Here is an 18,309-nt window from a genome sequence, read left to right as displayed (position 1 = left end):
GGGATGGATCACCAGAGCAAAGTGGTGAGACTGCAAAAGCCCTTGCAGCACCGGCAGGGAGCAGGCGGGCCCATGGCGTATGGAGAGGCAGCTGCTGCCAGCATGGTGCGTATGCAAAGCAGCTTCTGGGGCTAAAACCTGACAACTGAATTCACCGCAGGGCCCGCAGACCGCTGCCATACATTTTACGTCCTGGATCACACGCTGACATCCATACCCCAGAGCAGTTGCACGTGTGCTTGAGCCTTGCTGGCCAAAAGGAATTAAACGAGTCTTCAAAGTTCTTCTTGTGCTCCGGTGTTTTACTGGGCATGGGTGAGCCACTGGGCTGGTGCTGGTGTCTGGGAGGCACATGGTCTTTGTGCTGTCCAGATGCAGGGAGGTGAATTTCTGTCTCAAAAAATAGCTTTGAGACAGAAGCAATTGAGTCAAATGCTCTCAACACTTGCTTTTGCATTTCAGCTATATTCAAAAGAGAGCACATTCCAACTTGGTGCTTGCTCGGTTCTGCAGCTCTGAGCAGACTGCCCCAAAGCTCCCAAATTTTCAAAGAGTTACATGGGGATTTATCCAGCCAAATCCCATTATAATCAATGGGAGCCGGGTGAATAATTACACTGCAGTTCTTTGTAAGTGACAGGGAAGGTTGCCGGTTGTTGCTGATTATGGTGCTGGCTTTTTGTAGATATAGATACACGTGTCTCTTGGGAACCGAACTTAGACCACCAGGTTACTTCACGTATCGGTGTAGTTTCCATGTTTACTGTGCGTATCACTTCAAAGAACAGAGGGCGATGACTTCTGGTCTACTGTGTTAGCGGTCCGTCTCCTCTCCATCTCCTGTTGTTTCCTTTCACAATCCGAGTAACAAAAAATGGTGGTGTAAATAGAGCTCCAACAAAGAGGTCTGTTGAGCCTGTAATGCTCCCCTGAAAGGAGGCTGTCTAGGGGATGAATGGGGCGGCCTCAGCCAAGCAGTAGCGGGGAAATAGATGACTTGGCATTGGACAGTAGCAGCCAGCAGGGTGCATATGCCTAGTGTAGGGACAAATAATGGTTAAGCTAGTCAGTTGAAGGACTAAATGAGAGTACATTGTCTAACCCTGTAACCGTAACTAAATTGTAACCTGAAAAGAGTTTATAAACATCTGGCTGCTGGCCCATCTCTAAAGCTTAATAGCTAAATCTGAGGTGCAGATTTTTTTTTTAAGGCTGCAATTTAAATTATTACTTGGAAGTATTACAGTCTTAAGCAGATTAATTGCATTTCAGAGTTAGAGTGTATTAAATTGTGGTTTGAGCACCTCTGCTGACCTTTCCTGTTAAATTAGTTTTCCTAAGATCAACATTTATGACTGACACTATTTCCATTTGGAAACAGACACTCATTTGGAAACTCGTTTTGGTTTCACAGCATCTTGCTGCTGATCTGATAGATCTGTTCATTATTTCACACAGAATTCTAGCTCAGTGATATTCCTTAACTTCACTAATTATTATATTCATGTCTTTATTCAGATGCTCACCTGTTTAAGCTCAAATGGACTGACACATCTGTACATTTTGATTTCTCACAAATTTAGCAGTGGAAGCACGCATCTCCCTGTTTGCTTGTATTTTATTTTAATCTTGTAGTTCAGTGACAATGAAAAGGATACATCAGATTAATAAGCATGTGACCTCCTCTGCAGACTAGCTTTTCAATCTTTTTATAGCTCCCATTATTAATAGGACAGCATCTATGCGCTCCGCATTTGTTTTGCAAATACTTACAATAGTTGGAATCATTTTCTAATTACTTAAACAATGCACTGTAGCAGCACCAATTGAAATTCCTGTAGGCTACAGGCTTGCTAATTGTTTCCTTTAGTAAACCTAATTTATAGGGCTGTGCAAATAGTTGCGGGGTTTAAAGTATTTTGGCAGCTGAACTGAAAAAAATTGTTATGGACTGAATGGAAACTTCATTTCTTTAGAATTGTCAGCACATCACCAAGGATTGGTTTGGGGTTATAGAAACATTTTTTAACACCTGGCAAACTGTTTCATTTGGTTTTCAGGTACGTTTAATAAAAGCAAAGGATTAGATCATAAACATGAGAGGGAAGTAGTCCCAGCTCTCCTGTTTTATCCACTAGTTGAGTGACTAAGGCAATTTACCTGGGATGTTAATAACTTAAATTTAAGACTCTGAAGCACTTCAAGATTTTAGTTAGTTTCACCTAACACTCATGTGAAGGCCTTACCACTGGAAAGGAAGTATGCTGGAACAGAGCTCTGTTTCTTTCATAGGATGCCTAGATTAAAAAATATCCCCAACAGATCAACCAAGCAAAATCAGAACACATGGATCAAGTTTCTTATGCTGAATTTCCCCTGATTATGAGTCTGACATGGGGCCGTGGCACACGTCTACAGGGTCAAGAGAGGCTGAGGATCAGAGGTGGTCTCTAACCCCCCTACTTCACGCTCTCTCACTGCTGTGCGAGTTGAGTAACCTAGTCATTAGGCCATAGGCTTATTCTTTCTCTATCTGATTTCTTCTATAATTTCATACAATTTGGAAAAGCTTCAGTACCAAAGGTCAAGAATAAAACACCCAGCATACTCTCCAGTAAAGTGTGTAGCTGGCAATTCCTCTGGTTATTGGTTGAGCTCTTGATTTAAACTGGGACGCAGAGCACAAAAGGGAGGAGAGGACAGGTCTAAACCCAGTCCTCCCACAGCCTGGACAACTGTCTGCCATCTTATCCCGCGTATCTCTTTGAGCATGTATGAGTATAGGTAATGCCAGCGATTACTGTGCAAATCTGCTACCAAAATTGGAATTTCTAATTTCAGAAATGTCAACCCACAGCCTTGGAAGTGGAAAATAAATTTATTACACAAATTTCTTGAATTTATTTGTGTCATCCAAACCAATAAACAATTTAATGAAAATAAGTTCAGCAAGCTGTGCTTGGCTAAAGGAACTTTTCATAGTGTGAAGAATGACCAAGACAGACCTTGGGTTTTCAATTTACCTGAAACCCCTATCAATGCTATAACTCTTATAACATTTTTTTTTTTTTTTTCCAAGAGATTCTTGCTCTGGGAAATCTCCAAGCAATATTGTACATTTGGGGAAACTTGTTCAGAAATAGAAAGTAGTCTTTTACAAGTTTTTATTTTATTTTATTTTATTTAGAATTTTTACTGACTCTGGAGTAAAAGCAGCTGCTAACAAGGTCTCATTTTTAACTTTTTCTGAAGACTATGCATTTTTTATAGCCCCCAGGTTTTCCTCCTGCATTTTAGAAATCTCAGCTAATAACTTCTATTTTTCCCCCTCTATTTTTTCCAGGACCAGATAGGACTGATGTAAAGACATATCTGCTGTCTTTGTTGTTGTACTCAGAATGCTTTGAGAGGCAAGTAGGATACAAGAAGAGGACACTTTGTCAGGTGCAGACCTAAGCACATGCAAACTTTTTGGTCACTCAGGTTCTCAAGGCCATGCCCAGCAAATCTGACTCTTCCCAAAGATATTTTCTTCTCCCCTATCTGCAACCTCCCTGCTAGCTGTAGTATTTATATCGTAACACAGAGAATGAACACGAAACATCAAACTAATGATTCCATTCTGGGGTTAAGGTGGCAGCAGATGACTTAAGGACTGTGCAAGCCGCTGCCTCAAACTGGGGGTTCAGCGTGACCTGTTGTATCCCTATCTCTAAAGATAAATGTGAAGAACCAGCCCTCCTCTGCAGTCCCAGAGATCTGCACTCTTATCTCTAGTCGTTGCTCACCAACACTTTTATCTGTCAAAACCCTCTCCGCTGCCCTAGCAACAAGCATCCAGGCTCTTTTCCAGCTGACATAAGCTTCCTGCCACCTCCTGATGACAAGTGCTTCCAACATTTCCAGCTGTCAGACTTTCAGCATCTGCTCCACATGTCACCAGGCTGACTTTGCCGAACCTCAGGCAGCGCTGCACTCAGACATTGCCTGATGCTGTATGGTGACAGTGACCGCATCCTGACCACAGCCTGTTGTCTACCTCTGTGTGCTGAAGCAGTGACAGTCAGGGTTGCTCTTTTTTCTTCCCTATAGCTTCTGTTGTTTTATTTATGTGCAGGTACATGTTTTATTCAGTCGTAGTCAGCTATGGCATCAACACTATTTTATAACAGTGGCTTCAGTAGCGTTCTATTCAAAATGTTTCTCTTCTCATTGGATTTTGAGCAGGAGTGCCTCTTCTAATTTGTTAATGTTCTTAATTTGTGTATAACATGACATTTGGAAATTAAATACTGTTCCTCTTGAAGAGTCAGACTCTTCAATAGTCAATACTGGACTTTACTTCTATTACCACGTGTAGGATTTTACCGCTGATTTCCAGCTCTAGGCCATCATTTCACACTTCATAAAGTCTACCTAGAAAGTGTGTTGGTACCAAATTCCCTGGCAAATCTTGTTCTCTTTCTTTGTTTCTTTGTTCTTTAAGCTTTGTTTCTGCACTGTCCTTTCAGTCGTGTGTCAGAAATGGAATACATCAGCCAGCTGAGAATCTCCCATTGAAGTAGATTATGCCATTATGGTATTCACCAACACCTTCTTCTTATCTCTTTTTCGAGTGCTGCTGTATGTAAAGTTTTCCACAAGCTCTCCTAGATCCTTTTTCTCCTTGAGAGGATCAAAGATAGAATGAGTGTGGGAGACAGGCAAGCAGGAGGAGCCCAGTTTGCAAATGCAGCAGGCTTGGGCCTCAGCGCTCAGCCTTATCAAGATTACCATAAAGCCAAAAAGGTATATTCTTCATGTCCAAGATACAAGCATACTGAGCCCTGCCCACAGATAGTCTGATAGTAAAATGTCATCAGAAGGCCTCCTGTTGAGTCCAGTTGTTAGGATGCTCTCGGTGCGACCTACCTGCATCTCATGGTGCAACCATGGGACTGCGTGGTGGCAGCTGCTGAAATGGCCACTCACCATATTTAGTTGCATTTATTCAGGGCTGACTTGGGGTTGGGTAAAAGAGCTGAGCTGACGCACAATCTGCATTGTCTGATCACTGCATCTGCCCTGAGGAAGGTAGGTGGAGCACGCAGTGGGAGGGGAGGGCAGCGAAATGGAGCCTGTATGGAGCAGCTCACAGTTAGGTGCAATATGTGCACATTAAGTGTAGTTACTGGTAGGTGAACTTCACCCTAAGCTAGGTTGTACCAGCACAGGAGACGTGCTGCATTGCAATCCATATTCTTGATGTCTCCCCTGATCCTTTGGAGTTTCATATGGGAGAAAATGCAGTGTCTGTTCCATCTTCCATTTTGAGAAATCTCACTAAATAACAGACCTTTTATTAATCATAGTAGTATTTCTGACATCTATATTCCTTCTTCTTGCTGTATGCTAGTTAATTGCAGCTGTTACCAAACAAATCCCATCAATGAATGTAATTTCCTACTGTGTTGTGCTGTAGGAAGCAGCTTTTCAAACAAATCTTTTCTTGAACCTCTCCTTGATGATGAGGACCCAGTATGCAGTTGAGAAGGATAATAACCTTCCGGAAAGACTTCTAAAGCTCAGTTCTGGATCAAGGGAATGACTTCAATGCAGCATTTTCTCATGTGCTAGTTTTGGAATTCTGATCTTATGAATATCTGAAGCCTGCTTCCATGGAGCAGCCAGGGCATCCTATTTCAGCTTTCCCAGGGTGTCATACATTCTAGTGAAATGATGGAGCAGAAGCATTAAGGTAATTTTAACCTTCCACACTTGTGGATCAGATTATGATACTTCTATTTGCTCACATCTCCAACAGTCTAGACCCTGTTTCCAAAAACCCTGGTTGACATATACACTAAACTCTTTGGGGACATATGTGATGCAGCCAAGTTTTTAAATATATATGTATATGTCAAGCAGTGGATAAACATCTGTAAACACCTAATGGCATTTTACATAACATTTCTTATGCTGCTTCCAACAAAATTGATTTTTGGTCCTTTCATTGTCTAACTTACTTTAAAATCAAACCTAGGAATGCTTTGGAAATGGAGCTTATGCTTCAGTTTTGTAAACTCTATTTCAAAAATCCCCATTGTGTGAAAAAGCACAGTGAACACCACTGCGATGATTGCAGTGTCACAGATCACAGAATGTGAGAGTATTGAAAATCTTTCTCTATTGAAGAGTCCAGCACCTGAAGGAAACAAAGAGGCTGTGTGAGGCTATAAGATTCTCTCCAAAATCATTTGCTTCTCTTGTTCAAAGCAAATTAATACCGCTGCCACCCCCTTCTTAAATTACAGTGTGTTTTCTTCTCTTGCTGATTTTTTTTGGTTGCTCTAGTTCCTGAAACTCTGCCTCTCAAAAGTCTTTTGCTTTACCTATTACAATTAAGGTATTGTTTTGCTTAGTAAAGTGGCCTAACTTAATTCAGGTTTATGCCTCAGAGTAAACTGAAATGATTAATAGCTCAGTGTGTGCCTAATGATGTGAGCTCTACAGCCACTAAAGCACCTGTCTCAGTGTGTAACCAGCCAGGGTTCACTATTGTGCATGGCTGGAGATCCACATAACAAAAAAAGGCAATTAGACAGCGCTAGGGATTTGAAGCAAGCTAACAATGCAGGGAAACTGTCAGGGACGGATTAGTTATCTCTTGCCTAATAAAAGCAGGTATCAATGGAAAACTCTAAATTGTCCTTCCACAGTGGTTCCATATGGAAAGTTTAATGTCTAATGAAGACTGCCAGGGGTTAACCTCTGGAAACAAAGACCTGGAAAGTTGAAAGCATTTGTGCTTAAATGAGCATTTCTGCTACCTTTTCAGATCTTTCCCAAGAGTTGTTGCAAGTTTTGGTTGTGACTCTAATGGAACCCTAAAAAATGTGTCCAAACAGAAAATACGCCATGGTTTTAGCATCACCTTTGTGGATTGAAAATTATTGCAAAATGATGATCTGAGTCATTTAGGTTTTGAAAGAGCTGCATTGATATCATTGTCCTATCATGGTTTTTAATAAGCACATGTGCTCTTCCTTGAGTCTGGTCTGCAAGACACGGAGCACGCCTCCTAACCTGTGCTGGTCTTTCTTACGGGACAGCTTTTCTGTGCATGCGGTAATCGAAGTTTGCTCCATCAGCTGCGTTGCTGTGCAGCTTTCTGTGTAGGTTGGTTATTTTGATCGGCCGTGAGAACGATGGGCTGGCTGGCTGATTGCTGAGGTGTTCCTCCTGGCTGGGTGACAGCCTTGCTGGCTGACCTCCGCCAACCACCTCTTACTCGGGGGGGGAGGAGAGCTGCTAATATTTTCCGAGGCATCTAGGTGATTTAGGAGCCCACAGCTCACCCTGAAGGGGGTTGATGCATTTGGAAAATGTTACCCTATTAAACTTACCCCGGAGGGATACAGCGTGGTCTAATTTATGTTTGTGAGGCAGCTTGAGGTCTTAGATTCCTATGATGTGAATGTCTTGCACTCTTCTCTTCATCCGGAGGCAAACAAGATCCATTCCTGTGGTTGTTTCATCAGACAGTCAGGCAGTACTGAATCTACATTTGCTGATAAGAAGGCAACTCATAGATAAATCATAGAGGCATATCTCTGAAGCCTAGAAATGAGAGCTTCTGGCTCCAGAACCAAAAGCTTGGGCTGCCCGACCTGAAGGAGGCCGCCTACTGCTCTGGTAGCAATCAATCCATCGCTCTTCTCTGGTGTTGCCAGCAGTGGACACGTCACAGGGGTTCACAGGGCTGGTAGTGTGGTGAGGGTGGCAGCAGAAGAAGCAACCAAAGGGCTGCCCTGCCACTTTTAAGGAGGTATCTCGTGATCTAGCAGGCACTGGGGGACGATGTGGTGGGGTCATGGTGGCTCTGCTCTTGGCCGGTGCCTTGTATGACCACAGAGAGGTAGCGAGACATCAGGAAGAGGGCTGGGATAGGTGCACCGTGGTCCCGGTGAGACAACAAGGGTTATAACAGCAGGGCTGAGGTGTGGGAGACCTGGCTGCACAAGGGGAGGTGTACTTTATCTGTATGTTCTTTATGCAGTCTATATTATTTAAAAACCTGTTGCAGAATAAGGCTAGTGGCTGTGCCTGCGGTGACTGCTACGTGTCTGTGGCGGTCCTTGTGGCATCTAACCGCCCTGCTGTCCTTGCAGAGAATCATTAATTAAATGTAAATGTCTCTTGCTGGATTTCCCACATGGGTCTTCTCATGGCTTAAGCTGGTCATTAGGATTTTTGTGGCTTGTGCGTAGTTATGCCGCATGAGTCCTTTAATAAAACATACTGGGGGAGAAAGTGTCTGCATGAAAGGGGGTGAGAGAGAGAGGCTGAGTGGCTTCTCTGTGGGTATCTGAAGTGAACGAGAAGTGGGGGAGAAAGGAAAGGACTAAAGTAATTAAAGGATAGAGAGGATGATAAATAAGGAAGAAAGGGAAAGACTGCAAGCAACATTGCTCATGGGTTTTAAATTCGGATTTAGGCAGTCATTTTTTTATACACTTGGGGGGCAGGAAGAAGTTGGAGGGAGCCTTGAATACTATTATGACTTCAAATTATGATCTTAGTGCAGCCTTGATTATATACCATTCTGATTGCTGTGGTCTAGTGATTAGAGCGTAAAACTTGGAATCAAAAAATACACTTCTTTTCATGACTGCAAAGGACTTGCTGGGTGGTTTTGAGTGAGTTGCTTCACCTCGATGTGCCTCATTTTCCTGATCTGCAAAATTGGGATATTAATGCCTATTTTTGTGAAGGCAGTCTGAGAAACTTAAATGGAAACTTCTGTATAAATGTCAAGTATCATTATTATTGTTCTTAAACTAATTCATTGTAGTCAACTGCTTTTATAGTTTTTATGAAAGCAAATACAATGGAGCTACATAATTGGCTGCCTAACAATGTTTTTTTAATTAGAGGAAGACAAAAAGTGTCTGAAAAATGCAACAGTGTGTTGCCTGTTTTCATCAATTGCAAACAAATTTCTGCTGAACCATACTGAACCATACCATACCAGGTAATGAAGCAACTCCAAAATAAGTGCCAAGCTCTGATCAGAAGTAACAGGTCCAGATAATTTTTTGGTTTGTGTTTTGTTCACTCTTTGCCTGACACAAAGATTTTCAGTTATTGTTGGGTGAATAAAAATATGAAAAATGTCTGGGTTTGTTTCTTTACCAGTAGATGTGAGATGAAGCTTCCTCAGGCTGTGACTTTGAATTTCTGATTTTTGGTTGAATAGTTTGCAGTGTCTGGTTTGTACAACTTTGGAAATGGATTGTATAACACCACCCCTGATACTCCCTCTCCTTGGCAAGGAGGAGTGTTACCCGTCTTTTACCACGATGCTGTTAGAACAACATAATGCAACTTAACTGGGAAAACGCGACTCCATTACTCCTGACATTTGCCTAAATCCTGCTTATCTGAAAGGTAATCCCACTGCTGCCAGTTCACCCTGGGGGCGGATAGTCCCAGTGAGTCAGTCCAGGGCCTCCGTGGAAGGCTTTATCAGCTGGGGTATGCTGCATGGGAGAATGCTCCTAATCCTGGACACTGATAGTACTCGTGAAATTGAACGTTTGCTGGTCTAGTGTATTCTTGTTCTCCTGAATTTGTCCTGACAGGAACAGGATTTTGCTGGTGTAGCGGTGTTTATTTTGTGGTGTAGGAAAGGGAATGTTTTTCTAAGATGGAGCGATGTTGGTCATAGATAATGTCTTTTCATACATCCAAGCCATTTGGCAAAATTCTGTTATGTAGACTTGGCCTCAGTATGACCCCAGAGTGAGTAACTTGTGACCTGTCTGTCCTCATCAGCGTCAGTACTGCTGCCTTCTAGGACAGCCCAATTAAGATAATTTTATGGTTGCTGCAGGAGGACTTAGTGCAGGGCAGGCTGAGTTGAGCAGTCCCGGTTGTTCATTTTCGGTCCCCAAAGTGTGCGTTGCAACTGCTGCCTCTTCAAAGTGCTTTCCTCTACCAGGCAGCACAATCTTATTTTCTGCAGGCTCGTCTTCAGACAGCTCCCCTTTCTCTGTGAGCTTGTTCCCTCTGAAATATCCAGGACCCATTCAGTGACAGATATTATGTGCCGAGTGAGGTGGGTAGAGCTATGTGACATCTGGATGACGATGAACATGGTACTGATATTAAAATTGTTACTCCCTGGTGTGAAAAGATTCAAATCTGTTTCCCAAGAGGCCAGGTCCATTCAGAAGAAAAGTTGTAAAGACATTTCAGCAACGCACTGGCCTTTAAATAGAGATAGCGTTTCACGAAAGAATAAAGAACCACTTTGGAATGGGGCTTTTTATTATTATTATTGTTGTTGGTACTTTATTTCTGAGGACATTTGTGAGGGCTGATCTTGTCTTGCTTGTTCACAGAGCCCTACCATTGTTTGTGTTGGGTGTAGTGACTGTATGAAGACATTGTAAAAGGGAAAATGAGACTTTTTTTCTAAAACAGATTTAACATGGTGTATCTTTAGATTTTATCTTCTTGTTCTAAAAAGTGGAAAAAAACAAAAAACAAAAAACAACACACCAAATATATGAAATTAGTATGGCATTTTACTTTTAAAAAATCTAGGGTTGGATTTGCATTCAGTCTTCAGTTAGCATAAGACATTGTTCTTGGAAATACTGAGCTTCTCATTCTCTCAGTGAGGGTAAGAGGAATTTTACATGTGTGACAGCACTGGGAAGCAAGACTTTTCTAGGGTAAATACAATAACGTTCTAGCACATAATGCTCTTCCACAGACAACATGCTGAAAGACATTGCTCTGGTTACGGTATTAGGTAGTGCAAATGATGTTTTATTTTCTAAGAATAGTGAGTGTACATACACACAAAACATGCCTTGTTCCTACCATTTAAATTATTGTGAATTGTTAGTAGCAAATGAGATTTTTCACTCTACTCCTTAACTTCTCGATATGACTATTTCAAGTGTAAGGAACAGATAAATGGATTTGATTTGTAAACAACTGATCTCATTGTCATTCCTCTTCAGCAAAGAGCAGGGTCTTCTGAGAAGATGGGATGAAACTGCAGGCAGTCAAACAAAGAAACCACAGAAAACACTTAGTGTTGAAGAGCTCAACAGAAATACATTAAGATGAGGTAACTGAACCCCAAGTCCCATGTCTCAGGGGTTGGTCTTCAGGGAAATGAGGTCCAATTTTTTTTTATTTTTTTTTTTGATTGCAGCACTAGTGGTTTCACCGTGCTTCTCTGTTGGTGATTTGGGGTGGAAGGGCAAATAGTGCTTTGCCATGACAAAGCCCAGTTGGTCAGCTTTCTCCCAAAATATATTGAAGTGAACTCATTCCAAAACAGACCAAGACAATGGGTAAACTATGATGTAAAGTTTATATACAAGAATATAACATTTATCTGGAATATTTACAAGGTTAATTAAAGCAATATTTTACAACTCTTTCAGGTTAACCACTAGGTATATTACAGTTAGGCTACAGATGGTTTAATTTGCAAATAATAAGAAAAAAAAAAGTTGCATTCAGATGAACCAGCTCCAGAACCTGTTCATTTTTTTTTCCTCTGAGAGAAGGGCTCAGACTTGTGGAAAATAAAACATGAGAATGGTTAATATACTCTTATTGATGCCTATGTATCACATGCAAGAGTCGTAACATGACCTTTATAGTGTTAATATAGATGGCAAGCCATTTCACTTCAGTGAAAGAGTCGTACCCCCTGTGACACGCCAGTTGCACACGTGACTGTCTTCTCTGTGTCTCCTACTTCTGCACAACAGATATGCTTGTATACAGAGAAGCAGCAATATAAACGAACCAGCATTACCAAAATGAAGAGGGAAAACCTCAGACCAAAGTCACATTTGCAACCATAAAAAAAAAAGCTTTAAGTGAGATACTTTAATACTTCCCAAAAATAGTCATGATATTATTATTTTTTTTTTATTATTATTACACTTTAACCTATGTACAGAAACAGAGGGCTCCCTCCCCTCTCGGAGAACGGTCGCTGCATCTCCTGCCCAGGGCATCTCGAGGCTCAGAGGAGCCGAAGCAAGAAGGTGCGGGAGGCCCGGAGAGCTCGGGACAGAGGAGGCTGCTGGAGGCGGCCAGAGCCGAAGCTACTAACACTGCAGTTTGCGGATGCTGCGGGAGAAGCGCTTAAAAGCCCGCTGCCCTTTCTGCCACCGCTTCAGCGAGGTGATCACCAGTTCCCCAGCTTGCTTTTGCCCCATCACCAAGTAGGGGACGTTGATGTCGTTCATCTCGTCGCAGGTACACTGGAGGCCACCTTTGAGCCAGAGCACGATCTTCCTCAGATCCCTTTCCGTCAGCCCATTCAGCTTGTAGATGGTCTTGCTCTTTGTTTCGGGGGTGATCTTGGTATCCCCATTGATGTAGGCAATCTCCTTCACTTTTATCTTCAAGGCTAATGGAGTGAGGGGAGGGGGGAGTGGGATGAGGGAGAGAGATTGAGAGTTTTTTTCCCATTAGTGCACATAAAGAGGACCTGGGGAGGGAGGTGCTCTATTGCTAATTAAACTGTCAGGGCTGACAGAAGAGGCAGCAGGTGGCTCCATTTCTAAAGCCACAAAGGGCATGCAAGTCATTTCAGTTTGAATCAACCTTAGGACTGAGGGTTTTTGGGCTCCTTTTCTCCTCTTCCCCCTCCCCCTCTTTTTCCTTCCTTTCTAAATTAATATTTTCTACAGCTTTTCTCCTGTTTGCAAACAGAGAGAGGGCAGCTTTGTTACGTTGAGCAGCGCTCTGTTGTTTGTTTTTTTTTTTTGCTGGGACGGGACCGTCTTCCTGAAACCCTAGAATATGAAGGGGAGGTGGGGAGGCGAGTACCTAAACCTAATCTGAAACCTGATCTCTGCTGTGGCTGAAAACTTCTAAACTTAATTTATTAGGTTGGAGAGGATTTTAGGCAAACCTGCAAGGAAATGATATTTCACATGCATTGTTTTTTTGAAAGAATAGATCCAGCGGAGGGCAAATTGGTCCAACAGCTGCATTCGATTTGGTGAAATAACTAGGAGGGGGATACAAGGTTCTTTAAGAATCTGTGGGGCATGTTTAGCTTTAGGAGGATTTATCTGAGTGCAATTTGCCAGGTCAAAGCTATTGGTTGTTTTAGCAATTATGTCCCACAAGCAGGGTTCCTCTTTTTTTTTTTTTTTTTTTTTAATATTTAAGAAAATCTTTTGAGTTATTGCAGATATTTATAGTACAAGTCTGTCTCCAGGTATAAACACTGACCTCTTATAAAAGGATTCCCCTCCCTATTCCCCTTTTCTCTTGAAATGCTAATGTGTGGATAATGTGCTGTTCAGTTGTCTGCTTGAAGGGGCTTTCTTGTCCTCTTCTAACCCCAGATCTTCACATTAAGTTTATATCCCCAATTGTCTGTGCATTACCTTCTCTGTCAAATGATATATAGAGCTTCATTCTTAATCTGTGGATAAACTTTCTTTCTCGCTACACGGTGAGATTGGTCATGCAGCTCTTTCTGATGTGTCTAAGGGAAGCTTTGCTGTACCTCTCCCCAGGCAATAGTCTAGATGAAAGATTCCTTTTTTTCATTTCACTTTCTATTCGTCTTGCCTGCAACATCCACATAAAAGAGCACTGCTTCGAAGCAGCGCACAGAAAAGGACTCTGACGGGGCCACTTTTATTTGGAGATGCAATTTTGCGTTTCATGACCGGAACGGTCGGACGCAACGGGACAGACGGGTCCATCTGCAGACGAGACAAAGCCCTGTCTTTATTCAGGCACTTCTCTCTGATTCAGCCGGGAGTTTTACCTGCTCCTAATCCCTCAACTTTTAACCGAGGGGCTTTGCTTCCACTTACCAAAGTCATTTTTGCAGAGGTTTTCCACGATGTCGTTATCGTCCTCGTTTTTGTTCTTGCAGGCGTCGCAGACCTTGGGTGCTGGAAACGCAAGGGACAGTGCTCGTCAGGCTCGGGGAGAAAGGAACAGCAGGTGGCGTTGGGGACCCTTGGGGGAAACCCTGGCGGCTTTTCCATCCCTCGATGGACGGACAGGCAGACAGGCTGCGCGCCTTCTCCCACCCTGCGCCGCCTTTCCACTTGGCCGCCCCTCGCCTCGGCGGCAAGCCGCTGGAGGGGGGCGCACGGGCTGCTTTTAGGGTCACACCTAACCCTAAACTTCTGTTGTTTTTTTAAATGGGGAAAGATCCCAGCAGGGCGCTTGAGCGCCGATCTTTGCGGGAAGAGGACGCCCCCGTTACCGGCTTGGGGAGCTCGAGTGCGGGGTGGCAGAGCCGCTCCCTGGTTTGGGGGCAGGCTGGGGGCTGCGGAGCGGTGCCAGCCTCAGCCCCACAGCCCCAACTCGGGGGCTGGGGGCTCGGGCACCGCGGCGGAGCTGAGCGGGGCTCTCCCGGACCCCCGAGCGTGTGGGGCAGCGCGGGGAGGGCAGCAGGGGGCTCTTACCTTCCCTGGTGACCGGCAGGATGTGGTCGCTGCTGGCCAGCGGGATGCAGAGGTCGTTGTCCTTGGGGAAGCGGCTGCAGTCCAGCATGTCGGGCCAGGGGAAGCCGAAGGCGGACATGACCGGGGCGCAGCTCTCCTTCACCTCCTCGCAGAGCGAGTGGCACGGCTGGATGATCTCGTCCAGGTCGTCGATGCAGACGGGGGCGAAGAGGGAGCAGAGGAACTTCCTGGTGTCGGGGTGGCACTGCTTCTGCACCAGCGGGATCCAGGTGGAGGCCTGCTCCAGCACCTCCTGCACCGTCTCGTGCCCCAGCAGGTTGGGCAGCCGCATGCTCTGGTACTCGATGCCCCGGCACAGCAGCATCGGGGCGGGGATGGGCTTGCAGTTGGAGCGCTTGTAGGAGAAGTCGGGCTCCCCGAAGGGGAAGAGCCCGGCGGCCGAGCCCAGGCAGTGGGAGGCCAGCAGGAGCAGGGCGCAGAGGCGGCGCTGCATCGCGGGGCGCTGCCGGGGCTGCTCGGGGTGCTGGGGTGGCGAGGGGTCGGGGTGCCCGGGTATCGGGGTGCCGAGCGGGCCCCAGCCGGGGCTGCTGCCTGGCAGACGGGGACGGAGGCTCTGAGCGAGATGCGGGGGCAAACGGGAGTTTGCTGGATTTTTTGTATGCAAATGGCAGGGGGAGCGGGGGCTGGGAGGAGCCTGGTGACAGCCATCCAGAAAGGATTGGTCACTACTTTCTTGCTCTGCTTTTGCTCAGGGGGATTGTCTTTTGGCAGGAAATCCTTGCGAGAAACGGTGCCGGGCGCGCACGGGGAAAGGGGGGAGAGAGCCCCGCGAACAAAGAGCCACCAAAGCCCTCGGAGCCCCTCGGCCGGGCAGGGGGGCTGCTTTCGGGTGCCGGGTGCTTGGAGGTGAGCTTTGCAGTTAACCAGCCTGCCCTGCAGCCGCAGGACCCTCCTCTGCCCCCCGGCCCCCCGTGCCCACGCTTGGTCCCTTCTCCGGCGGTGATGCCGCTGGGGCCGCTTCCCCAAACCTGGGGCCGCTTCCCCAAACCTGGGGCCGAGCCAGCAGCTCCCCGGACCCCCGGGGGTGCTCGCAGGGCGGGCAGCGGCTGCGGGATGCCGGCTCTCTCGGCACCCCCCCGCCGTCGCAGCGCCCCTCTCCGCAAGCTGAACCGAGCCCCGGCTCCCCCCTGCAAGGAGCAGAGGGGTGCTGCTGGCAGAGCCGGGCAATCCCTGGAGCTGCAGCCCCTGGGTGGCCTCCACCACAAAAGGAGGTTTCCCCTGGGTGTGTGTCCAAGGGCTTTTGACATCCCATCACCTGGCACGTTCTTCAGGGGCCAAGAGCGTGGGACTGGCCCCGCGCCCGCAGGCACGTCCCTGCCCCTTCGCTCCTGTCTTCACCTAGAAACTCCCTCCAAGAGTTATGTTGGTGTTGATTTGCCTAAAAGGGAGAAACAACAGGCTAGCCACTGGGATCACAAAGCAGCTCCAGCGCAGTTTGGGTATTTCTGGGATTTTTAGTAAAATTATTTATGGGATTATTATTGAAGAGAGTAGGCCTGTGTAGTATCATTTTGTGGTAAGCCACATTCATTAATCAGCTACTGAATAGATCTTCTTATAGAGATGTTTTATGGGAAGCCAGCCTTCCTGCTGTGACTTCTGTAAATTGCACAATCCCTGTACATCCAGTGTCCAGCCTGGTTTGGTCACTGCTGGCAGCACAGGAAAGGGATGGGACCCGTGGCGTCCCCAGGGAGGGCAAGGGGCAGCTGTGCTGAGTGGCCACAGCATTGCCCCAGGCTGGCTGTTGGCACACGCCAAGGCCAGTGCACGCTGTTTCGGGGAATATTTCAGCATGCTTTCCTGCAGGGTGTGCTTACGGGTGTGATCTCCCTGCAGGCCAGCCTCTCTGTTACTTGAAGTTGTTCCAAACCTGGAAAATAAATACCCTGAGTATCTAACATCCCTTGTGGAAGTGCTTCAGAGTAGTCCGTTTCCTACAGCTCCACATATTTTTGCCATTTATTGTCTGCATTCAGTTAGTTCCTTTAAACAACATACCTGTAGCTCTCAGCCTCAGTTAGCATCCACGGCACTGAGCCCTACAGATGACTTAGGGTGCCCAATTTAAGCCCATTTTGCCAAGTCCTGAATTCTGCCAGAGCTTGCATCTGTTGCCACTTGCAGGAGATGTCACCTCCAGCTCCTAGCCTTAGTCCTCAAACTCTTCTTCAGTGAAAGGAGACCTACCAGCACATTTACTTTTACCCTGAGTCAGGTCTCTGTAAATTGACTTTTTTTTTTTTTTTTTTTTTTTCTCTCTCTCTCACCCTCTCACCTTTTTTTCACTGCTTCTGTCATTTTCTGGCATCCTTGACAGCTCATCAACTGGAGCTCAGCATGATCAGAAGACAGCTTGAGCCCTGCACACAACTTTGCACAGACCCAGCTGGCTGTGCAATGTGCAAGCAAGAGCCTAAGATCTGAAGAAACTGTTTAGGCTACAATAATAATAACAACTGTTTTCTATGCTGGAGGATGAGACATTTCTGACAGAAATCTGCTCACTTTATTTTCACCAGAAATGTTTGCTTTCTTGTTTGTTTCCCATCCACAGGAAATAAAGAGGAAAAAACACATTGCTTTTCCTGGATTAAGCTTTGATTTGAGATAAGGCTTTATGAGACCTTGCTATTTCCATTTTTAATCACCCTTGGCGAACTCATTGGCTATAAATCTGAAATGACCTGAGATCGTGTAAACACCACCAGCCCAAGCCTGCAGACCCAAGCCATCATTATTGCCCTTGCAGGGGAAAGCACGGGAGCAGGAGGCTGGGCTCTCCCCGCCCGAGAAACAGCCGCAGCTTGATGCTTAATTGGGAAGGAACACAAGCAGCTGCTCCACCCCAGGTGCCGCACCTCGGGGTGGGACGAGGTTCCCCTGGGACCCCCGCCCAGTGCCTGCTGAGCCCAGTTCTGTCCCGGTCCTGCCAGCAGGAGCAGGTAAGGGCATGGTGTGGTCCCGGCATCCTCCTGGGTGAAGCCCTGCAGCCCCCTGGCTTGACCCAGGAGTGGGAAACAGGGGCCAGCAAAAGAGGCATCGCTCCTGAAGCACAGCGGTATGGTAAAGCTGCCTTTTTATTGTTTTAAGTGTAAGCTTTTAAGCTCCTGCAAGTTCATCAGGTGGCATAGGTGGTTAAGCTGTGTTAAACCCTGAAAGTGGTGTAAGTGTTTAAGCCACCTTAGCTGCTTAAAGGAATGTAAGCCTTTAATCCTGAAGTGTTTAAATCACCTTAAATCTTGGGAGTGAGCTGAGAGAATAAGCTGCCCAGAAAAAGGAGATTGGGGGCCCCTGAAACTAGGTAGGGATGCTGAAGTGAGCCCCACTGAGCTGGCTGTTGTCTCCTGAGATCCCACAGGACAGGATAGAGGATGGGACTGGTGGAGGCTGTGTGTAATGACTGGGTAGCCTGGGGCCAGCACAAGGTTTCCTCCAGCCCCCTCAAAAAATCCGTAAAAATTATCTGATGGGCGATGGTGAAAATTAATCAGGTCTTTGGTGCTTGTGCGATGTAACTGCTGCCTAAGGAGCGTGCATGGTCTGTGCTATCTACATTGAAGCCATGGTGCTGCTTTCTTTTTGTCTGAAGCCTTGGTGTGAGCTCAGATCTGCTACACCTCTTCTGGCCTGTCCTGGAAGCTGAGCAGTTGGCAGGGGGAGATGCATTGGTGCTTGCCTGTGTGGTAAAGAATGGCCAAGAAAGACTTGATTCAACACAGGCAGCAGTAAATACTATCAATTTGTTAATCTGTCCTTTGCATATTTTTCTGAATCTGTTGCCTTA

General features: G+C 45.8%; 1 protein-coding gene across 1 annotated transcript; it reads right to left on the bottom strand.

Moving 5' to 3' along the window:
* Nucleotides 1-11,355: 11,355 nt before the first annotated feature.
* On the bottom strand, nucleotides 11,356-15,070 carry SFRP2 (secreted frizzled related protein 2). The gene is made up of 3 exons (XM_032186714.1): nucleotides 14,463-15,070; nucleotides 13,860-13,940; nucleotides 11,356-12,430 (listed from the first exon to the last, which is right to left on the bottom strand). The coding sequence occupies exons 1-3, from the start codon at nucleotides 14,953-14,955 to the stop codon at nucleotides 12,126-12,128; spliced, it is 879 nt and encodes a 292-aa protein (XP_032042605.1). The 5' UTR covers nucleotides 14,956-15,070; the 3' UTR covers nucleotides 11,356-12,125.
* Between the last annotated feature and the right edge of the window lie 3,239 nt (nucleotides 15,071-18,309).

This window comes from Aythya fuligula, chromosome 4, assembly GCF_009819795.1.
Source record: "Aythya fuligula isolate bAytFul2 chromosome 4, bAytFul2.pri, whole genome shotgun sequence".
In the NCBI taxonomy this organism is placed as follows: Eukaryota; Metazoa; Chordata; class Aves; order Anseriformes; family Anatidae; genus Aythya; species Aythya fuligula.
Note: the sequence above shows the minus strand (reverse complement) of the source record. Positions and strands in the feature narration are given on the sequence as shown.

Bases quoted from the DNA above. Each gene is read 5' to 3' on its own strand.
- SFRP2 (XM_032186714.1), bottom strand. From the start codon at position 14,955: ATGCAGCGCCGCCTCTGCGCCCTGCTCCTGCTGGCCTCCCACTGCCTG. The intron at 13,941-14,462 runs GTAAGAGCCCCC...TTGCGTTTCCAG, and splicing joins CCTGCCGGTCACCAGGGAAG to CACCCAAGGTCTGCGACGCC. The intron at 12,431-13,859 runs GTAAGTGGAAGC...TCACTCCATTAG, and splicing joins CCTCTGCAAAAATGACTTTG to CCTTGAAGATAAAAGTGAAG.